The following is a 9,064-nucleotide window of genomic DNA, read 5'->3' as shown; positions in this document are numbered from 1 at the left end:
CTTCCTATAGAGTAAACAAGGGCAGCAATTTCATAATCAAAGTACATCATCTAAGTAGTAAGAACATCATCAATGCGGATGATTCAAACATTTTGCCTCTGATTCCCATTTAAAATAAGACTCCATTTTTAAGTTTTATCACTATTGTGAATGGAAAGAATTCAAGATTGCATAGGCCGTCTCAATTCGGACTTAATTAATTAAAGCTTATTGGATTTTCAAATGTCATTGTGCGAAAAAAAAAAATGTAATAACATTTCTTAATACTTCTCAGTGCCATCAAATAGAATTCCACGAGCTTATCCTCTTACCTTTGGCACCATTGTCCGAGGGCCTGAGTCTGTGCTGGTTGTTTCTCAGTCAGCTCCATTCGACAATAATAATTTAATTAAAAAAAAAAGCTGAAACAACATAATTCATCCATTTAGCCCAATCAAAGATCCATTAACAACTAAATCATTTACAACCATTTCTTGTGTGATGCCAATTCCCCTAATTAACAGACAAACAAATTCGAACATCACCTAATCGACACCAAAGATATCAAAAAAACCCGTCAAGAATCGACCTACCTAGCCTAGCTAGCATCGTTGACACGATAAATTCCTATGGAACAAATCGGATAAGTGAAGTTCGAGTGCTATCGCTATCCTCTCGACATACCGAATGCTAGCTCAACGGGTTATCTTCTTTTTCCTACTTTTGTTCACTCATTTTCTTTATTAATTTAACCTGAAACGTTTTACCTCTACGAAAGGAGAAGATTAGGATCTGATCAAATTTAATTAAATTGATAACTAAGTTTTTAATCAGAACCTAGCGTTCTCGAAGCCATGCAGATCGCTGACTCGGCTCAGCGACTTCTTCATCATCGCCACCTTGGCCAGCTTCTCGGCCGACCTCCAAGCTGATGTCGGCGTCAGCGGATCCCCGCTCTCGTCCACCATCAGATCGGCTTCCCTCCCTCCGGCTCTCGTCTGTTGGATCATCTGCTGCCTCCTCCAGTAGACCTCCGCCAGCTCAGCCTCCAGCGACTTCACGTGCTCCTCCGCCTTCTCCGACCCTCTGCCGCCCTGAATCAGCAGGGCCCGGGCCGACGCCAGCAGGTGGTGTGCGCTTGTGAGGTCGTTGTGGTGGTCAACCAGCCTCCTGGACTCCGCGATGGCCCGGGACGTGAGGAAGAGTCTCCTCAACTGATCGATCTTCGTGGACGATGATCTGACAGCATGGGGCCGGGGAACCAGCAGCGCTCTATTGCCGCTGTACACTACCTCCTGGGTGGCCGGGTCCTTATAGCAGCTCCGCACGGACATCACATGGTGTGACCCGGCCGAAGAGCTCGGCACCTTTAGCTCCACGAGGAACTCCCTCTCCTCCTCTGCATATAGGTCACCGACTCGGATTGATCCCGAGCCCAGTACTGCAGGCCGCCCATTGCAGGAGTAGATGGCGGCGATCTCTACTGGTGCTGAGCAGGAGTTGACACCGACCTGGATGCGGAGGTCTTGCACCACCACACTCAGCAGGCCGCCCACGCACTTGGCAAAGGCGTCCTCAGCTGGCTCGTGGCTGTAGCCACGCTTGCTCCCGAAGCCAAAGGTGTGCACAGGGATCTCGATGTGTGCAAAGCGTGTGGAGGGCGCCGCATGGGTCGACCGTGGGTGCCTTTGGTTTGAATGGCTCTTTGGGTCCTGGCCGTCAGATAGCAGCATTATGCTTGCGACCGGGTTTCTTTCCCTCCTGTCCTCAAGAACCTTTGCGGCCTTCCTTAATGCATCAGCAACACCGGAGCCCTGGCCACAGGCAAGCCGATCGACAATCTGCCTGGCTGATCGTTGGCCATGTGGGGTCATCCTCCTCAGGGCGAGGAGCCGCTTAGAGGTGGCCGAGAATGACACAATCGAAAGGCGATCACCCGACCCAAGTGAGGAGATCACAAGTCTCATAGCACGCTTCAGCATCTGCAGCTTCGCCCCAGTCATGCTCCCGCTCACGTCCAGCACTGCCACCAGATCAATTGGTGCTCGATGCAAGCCACCGGCATGACCAGCAGCTGGGGGAGGTGGCGCTTTAACCTTAAGCACCACGGCATATGTTTCGTGGGTCCTCCCGACGGAAACAACTGCCGATTCGGGCTGCAGCCTCACTTCCACCAGCCTCGGCTCCCTGACATTACTCACTGGAATCTCATCGGAGTATTTGAAGCTCGCCGACGAGCTGTTTTGGCTGACAAAAAAACCCTGAAACTCTTCTTCATCCTCCTCTCCAACTTCCTGCTCATGCTCACCCTCATCCTCGTCGGCCTCTGGGATCGGGCCAAACCTCGCGCCAGCTGCAGGTGAAAGCAACGGCTCATCATCGTTATAGCACCTCGAGTCGGCCATAACCTTCACCGTCCTCAGCGTCGAATTAACAACCTTCTTGTCTTCCACATGGTTTTTCACGGTCTTCTCCGGTGCCACCGCGGAGGACTCATTCTGGGGCTGGACGGGGAGGTTCTTGTGGGCGGCGAGCAGAGGGACGTCGGCCCAGGATGAGCTGCAGACGGGACAGACGAGTGCACGGTGGGCCCGGACGTGGCCGGCAATGCAGGGGAAATGAAATACGTGACCGCACTCCGCCGTGAAGATGGCCGTTCCCTGCCCGGTCTTGACACTGCTCGAACATACTCCACAGCTGTTGCTCTGCATAAAAATGCGAGCTTTTTCGTCAAAGTCTCCTCAAAAAGTCAATTCATTTCCCAATTGAAACAGAAAACAAAGCCTTCCGGAGATTTATCTGTCTGGGCAATGAGAGGGAAAATTCCGAGCACCATACAATTCAAGTTTCTTGATAATTGAAATCCTTGAAATGCAGAAAATAGGGGAAAAAGAAATGATCCTATTGACATCATGGGTCTAGCTCTGATTTTCACGAGGAAACACGACAATGCCCAGAGGACATGACATATGAATCTTGTAATCATTACAGGATTGGAAAGGCGTGAGTGAGCTTGAAAAGGCAGAAGGCAAAAGGGACAACCTTTTTCATGGCCAATGTCGGAAAAAGCAAAGGAATCAATGTTCCATCTAACACATACGTACCCTGAACTTGAAGCTGTTCTTGAAGAGTGAGAGCTTGAGAGGGGATCTCGGGGACGACGGGTTCGACCCGAGCATCGGCTTCTTCGGGCTCTTGGCCAGCCTGGGAGTGTTGGACGTGCTGCTGGGGGCCGTCCTGCATATAAGCCCGGGGCTGATCTCGTCAACCCCGCCGCCCGCACCCGCCGACGCCTCGGCCTGAGCAGCGGCTTCTGCGACCGTCCTGCATCGGAGGCGAGGCGTAGAAGGGTTGCTGCTGCTGCCGGTGAGGAACCCGAGCTTTCTGCCGGTCCGGGGGCTGGGGCTGGGAGTGACGCTCTTCTGCTGCTGAGAAGAAGCTTCGGGGTCTCGAGGTATGGTCGTGCAGAAGGCCCTTCTCCACCCTGTTCCCATTGATAGAGACTGTCTCCTGTGTTCTTGATTATCCGCACCGCAACAGTCTCTCTGTCTGGTTCTTTTCTTCCACATATGAGGAAAAGAAGAAAAATGAAGAGAAGGGTGAAGGAGATTAAAAGGGGCGTTTGTCACCCTTTGGATCGATCTGCCACAGAAGACAAAAACGACAGGGATCGGTCACACAGAGTTGAAATGCGAGAGAGAGAGAGAGAGAGAGAGAGGGGGGGGCATGGGATCAAATGACAGAGGAAATGGCAAACAGACAAAAAGCCCACCAAGAAATAAGGAAAAAAGGGAAATGGAAAAGAAACCTCTTCGCCTTCTTTGTATGATGTATCTTCTCTGGTTTGTTATCGGGGGAAGGGGATACGGACTTCCATTGATGACCCGGAAAAGATCTCTGCAGAGGAAAGGGGTCGAGATCTGCTCCCACTGATGGTCTCTCTCTCTCTCTCTCTTGATTGACAGATGCACGCAGAGGAGAGAGAGAGCGGGCGATGACTGATGAAGAGGTTGAAATGGGACATATATAATATTTATACAGAGACCGACGTTGGAGATCGTAATTGAGGAATTTTGACTACCACTCCCACTGTTACTGTTGTTCGCTCATAGGGACCAACCGCGGCCGTGGCCATGGCCATGTCAAGCACACCCCCCCGGTGGGCTCCACCATGATCAGTCCCCTATTAGGTGCGGGCCCCTTCCCCGAGACTAATCTTAATTTTAACTCTTGATTATTGAAAATTTGTCCCCACCAATAATTTTTTTAGATGGGTTCGATGCAGCGTCGCTCGCGCCCAACTTGAAGTCGAGGAGCATCCGATATTCCTATGTATTCATTTACCCTGGCGAGGAAGGGGAGTAACAATATGGTCAGTCAGGGGTGGGTGGGGGTGGGGAGGGTAGAGTGGTCATTTGACGAGGTGATGGTGATGGTGTGGAAATCCAGGCGGGGAGATATGGTGGCGTTTAATGACAAAATCTCTCTAGAGAAAGCAGGTCAATTAATTAGATTTAGGGGCGTTTATTAATTACATTAGAGAAAATTATCGTGATGAATTGATTATAGGATGACATACATGGACCTCTTCTACAGGGACCACAATTGTCAGTGCTAAGGTCATGTCAGGAATAGAATGGAACCCGAATATAATTCGTCGCGTATAAATCTGACCGCTTTATGCGCATGAATTCAGTTCTATTCTATTCTCATTTTCTCTCACTAGGTACGAGAAATATGTCTTAATACGATTCGCTCGGTGTTCCCTTGATTTGATGAAATGAATTTCATTTTTTTTTCTCTTATTGAGTGGATAGAATACATTATACATTTCTCTTTCATTTTGTAATTAATCCTTGGTTACCAAAATTTGTTTTGTAGTAGCAACTCTATCTTTTGAATTGTAATTCATGTTTTTTCTTTGTTGAGTAGATAACACATAAAATGCAGCCTAAATAGATTTCTCGTATTTCTCTTTCCTTATCTAATATGGATTACGAGAAAAATTGTATGACTAAAATAATTATACGGTAGCAACGGTACAAATCAATCTATACTTGCTTGAATATCATGATGTTTCTCAAAAAAATCATAATTTTTTTAGTGAATTTAAAATTATGAGTAATATTGCTCTCGTAATTTTCAAAGTTTGAACATTAAAATTATTCTCTCTCTTAATAAGTACGTTTTTCGGGACTTGAACTTGCGTTCTCCTCCATATAGGGATTAGAGTTGCTTACCAATTAACAAGGTTGATAAAAAAAGAAACCCATGACTTTACCAGTTGAGTCCGTTCCATTGATTACTCTTGCCCTTTTCTAATAAAGGTTCTCAAAAGGATAATATTGGATAAAATTGCAATGAATGTGCACCAGACTTGCTATTATGGATCGGCTTGGAGAGGGATATAGTCGGTTTTATTGAATCTTGGGATAAACTTGGAGAGGGATTACGTGCCACATGACATTATCTTCAATGCAAAGTCATATCATAGAATGCAAGGAGCCATGCATATAAAACCGATACTAGTTGTTCTATTCTACAAGATCAGCACCACTCCATCAAAATCCACCAGCAGAGTTGCACATTATCGAGACCAGTCGAGTTTCTATAGCATTGTAATTGATCGAGTGCACTGTTCACGGCGGACGAAGCAAACCGCGATGACTTTGCATGGACAAATAAATGAAAAGCTAGCTTAGCTATAACCCTAGCTAGAAGGGAGGATGCATGTCTGGGGCTAAGGGTAACGTAAAACAACAGTGGTAGGCTGGCCTCTGGGAATTAGGACTGTCAGAAACATTAAATGTCGACGATATGTATGTAGATGTGTATGTATGTGTGCAGTGCAGGTTCCCTAGCTAACAGGCAGCTAGGCTTTGCGTACATATAGTACTGATCAGACCTCTCCCTCTCGTGTTCTTTTATATCATGTCCCAATCATGGTCGTATTAGCCTCTGAGCCCTTCTCCCTCTCTCCCCTTACTGTTGTTCTTGTTTTTCGCCCTTTGGTCTGAAGTTATTGTCCCCTGGCCTTAAAGAGAAGAAAGAGCAAATATAATTTAAAATTTAGGTGGAAAAAAAGAAAAAGATGCTTGCCCGATTTGCATTGATCCTCTTCTAACATCCCAATCGGGTGTTTTTTTTTTTTCTCTTTAGGAATACAAACCTGTACACATATTTTGTTCGACTACTTTGTACACATATGTACATGTGGGTTAGTGTTTATCATATCTTTCTATGCCTTAAATATACCTTAACGTCTTATAAGATCATCGTGTATATATGCAGTTTACGTGCTTGTTTCGATTCTCATTGTAATATTGGTCAGTTGCGATTATGCGAGAAATAAGTGTAAAAAAATGTAATATTGTTTCTTAACTTGTTTGGTTTAGATATAGTGTCCATATACTCTTCCAAACGTCTAATCCAATTTAAAGATATGATTGGCGGCTCATTTGATCGTTATAACTGTCCGATGAATGTGAAGAACCGTTTTAAATAATAATGAGTTATAAAATCTTTCAAAATATATGGACTTTTAACAGGCTAAAATGCACGAACATATTAACGTATATGGCTTTCAGTTCGACGATACAAAAATCGAGTATATAACCCCCAAAAATAGAACAAATTCAACTGGTACCTACCTTATGGAAAAAAACAAAAAAAAATTAAAATTATGTCGAGCCATGATTTTGGTACCTTCCTCATGAGGAAAAAGAAAAGAAAAAGAACAAAAAAAAGAAAAAAAGAAAAAAAGAAAAAAGAAAAGGGGATTCGAACTAGAAGAGAAGAGAAGAGAGGATCAGAGGTCACAGCAATGTGAGTTGACAGCAAATTAACAGTGAGAGCGTCATCAACAGTCAATAATTTTCTTTTTATCCAAAGCAACCACAGCTCTCACGTGCCCTTTTTCCAATGCTCTCCCCTGCACACTGTATGACCGTACGCCGCGCTTATCAGCTAATCTACACCATACACATATACGTAAAACCCTAGCCACCAGCTACTTCCTTTCCCCCTCTATAATTAAATTAATCAGTTAATTAATATACTAATTACCATCGTAATTCAACCAGCCAATTAAGCCAACGATGTATCGACATGAGTTGATTTGAGTAGTTTGACGTTTATTCCTTTTAAATAAGATTTTAACTCGAATATTGTAAATGTAAAAAATTCATGATTGAAAGAGTTTTGGTTCGATCTGAATTAGTTGAGATTTGTTAATTCCGATTATCAACGTGGGTATCAAAAATTAAGCCAATGATGTCATTTGAGAAGGCAAAATTACTCTAATTAGCTCTCTATTTATGTACACTAGCTAGATACACGTGAAGAAACTCATTGGAAATACTTAGGTTGCGTTTGGTTTTATAGTAGGATTTTAAAATCAGATTTTGATTTTGAGTGGTATAAATGGGGCCCACCTTTGACTTTGTATGTGTTATGTTGTTTTGTTGTAAAAAAAAGTGATATAAATGGGGCTCACTCTTTGACTTTGTATGAGTTATTTTGTTTTGTAGTGGGTAGAGTTAAGTTAGAATTGTGATTTTAAAATACCATATTAAAACCAAACAGGCCTTAGTGTCCGACTCATTTGTTTAGCTGTTAAACTAAACAAATATCATTCGCCGGATTGATGTGCAATTGATATCCCAAATCGAACCTAGTATGTACCTGTTCCGATGGTTGCGCGTGGTAATGGATAACAAGGAAAGGGGGAGGTGGTTTTCCTAATTTATACGGGGATTGCTATACTTTATGCTCTACCTCTACCTTGGGGACATGTATATATCGATGTCCACTACTTGCAAAGAAACCAGTGTCTTGGAGCCAAAGGGCGCACTCTCTAAAGATATATACTTATTCATATTGTTAATTGACTAAAAGAATAAATTGATCCCACTATGGACTTGCAATCTTTTTCCATTAAGATATGTACGACATATGCTTTCTAAGACGTCATGAATTTGTCCTGATAATGATGCTTTCAATAATCTTTGAATCTCTATTTTGCTGATAAAATCTGTCTAGTAATAATAGAGTAGTTTGTCAACTATACTTCACTTTCTTTTTTAATGAATCCATTTATACCTCACCTTGTAATTGTATGAATTTGTAATTTGCTATAATTAAATTTATGTGATTTACCTCGATAATATATGTTCGAGTGAAAAGGTATCTTAGACTGTGCTACATACTATAGTGCTAGATTCCCGTGTGGAGATTTACTTTATTACTGCACCCGATAAATATAATAAACCAAAAGGCTACCCAATCTATTGCTTACGTGTTTGGGATCCTTAGGGCGCCCGAATCGATAAAAGAAAAAAGATGGGGCTGGCTGGCTCTTTTTGTCAAATGTCAACTCATCATAAGGAAACTCAAGTAAGTAACGTTTCCCAAATCCCTAATCCCAACTTAATCATTTTTAATTACCACCTTTGATCCCATTTTTCCCATCGAGTTAGGCAAAGCAAATCCGCTTTTTGTGTATATATATATAGTTAATAGCTTCTTTTTCAAAGGCGAGGTTAACTAATAATCATATTATTTAATTTCATTTTCTTCTGGATAATCTCTGCACTTTATTATTATTGCAATAATTGAGGAAAAAGGGGTAAGATTTTAGGTTTAATCATCTTCAGTCAGTTGCTCTTTCTGGGAACACGTAATTCTTATCGTACACAAATCCCTGGAACCCATGACTGACTTTTTTGGGAATCTTTACAATGAGAACTGAGAAACGTTGAATAGAACCAGAGATTTATATGCAGCTATATATATAATTAATATATATATATATATTCCAGAAATTAATTTTTCTAATCTTTGTATACATTAGCGTGATGAAGCACTTCGAAATTGTTTCGCAAATATTAAATCGTATGTGAAACCTTGCAAGCTCCAGCCAGACTGCCTTGGAATCGAGCAACTCATGGAGACAACATTGCCCCATTAAATTAAGAGAACTATATCGATCGATTAGAAAACTGGAACCCTAATTCCTTTTATCGGTTGTAGAATCCTAGTCCTTTTAGAAGGCAAGTCAGTGTTATCTAAGTTCGTCTTATTAGGA

General features: G+C 42.9%; 1 protein-coding gene across 2 annotated transcripts; it reads right to left on the bottom strand.

The window, feature by feature from the left end:
* Window positions 1-423: 423 nt before the first annotated feature.
* On the bottom strand, window positions 424-3,994 carry LOC116191978 (E3 ubiquitin-protein ligase WAV3). Of its 2 annotated transcripts, none has more exons than XM_031520355.1 (3): window positions 3,788-3,994; window positions 3,084-3,621; window positions 424-2,684 (listed from the first exon to the last, which is right to left on the bottom strand). In XM_031520355.1, exons 2-3 carry the CDS (start codon window positions 3,546-3,548, stop codon window positions 810-812), a joined length of 2,340 nt encoding a protein of 779 aa, XP_031376215.1. In that variant the 5' UTR covers window positions 3,549-3,621; window positions 3,788-3,994; the 3' UTR covers window positions 424-809. The 2 variants fall into 2 exon arrangements, with proteins under 2 accessions (XP_031376215.1, XP_031376216.1); XM_031520356.1 differs by having other exon boundaries at window positions 3,084-3,534.
* Window positions 3,995-9,064: the final 5,070 nt, after the last annotated feature.

Source organism: Punica granatum, unplaced genomic scaffold, assembly GCF_007655135.1.
Source record: "Punica granatum isolate Tunisia-2019 unplaced genomic scaffold, ASM765513v2 Contig00640, whole genome shotgun sequence".
Classification (NCBI taxonomy): Eukaryota; Viridiplantae; Streptophyta; class Magnoliopsida; order Myrtales; family Lythraceae; genus Punica; species Punica granatum.
Note: the sequence above shows the minus strand (reverse complement) of the source record. Positions and strands in the feature narration are given on the sequence as shown.

Coding starts and splice junctions, on each gene's coding strand:
- LOC116191978 (XM_031520355.1), bottom strand. CDS start 3,548: ATGTGGAAGAAAAGAACCAGACAGAGAGACTGTTGCGGTGCGGATAAT. Junction 2,685..3,083: donor AGAACAGCTTCAAGTTCAGG/GTACGTATGTGT, acceptor ATTTTTATGCAG/AGCAACAGCTGTGGAGTATG.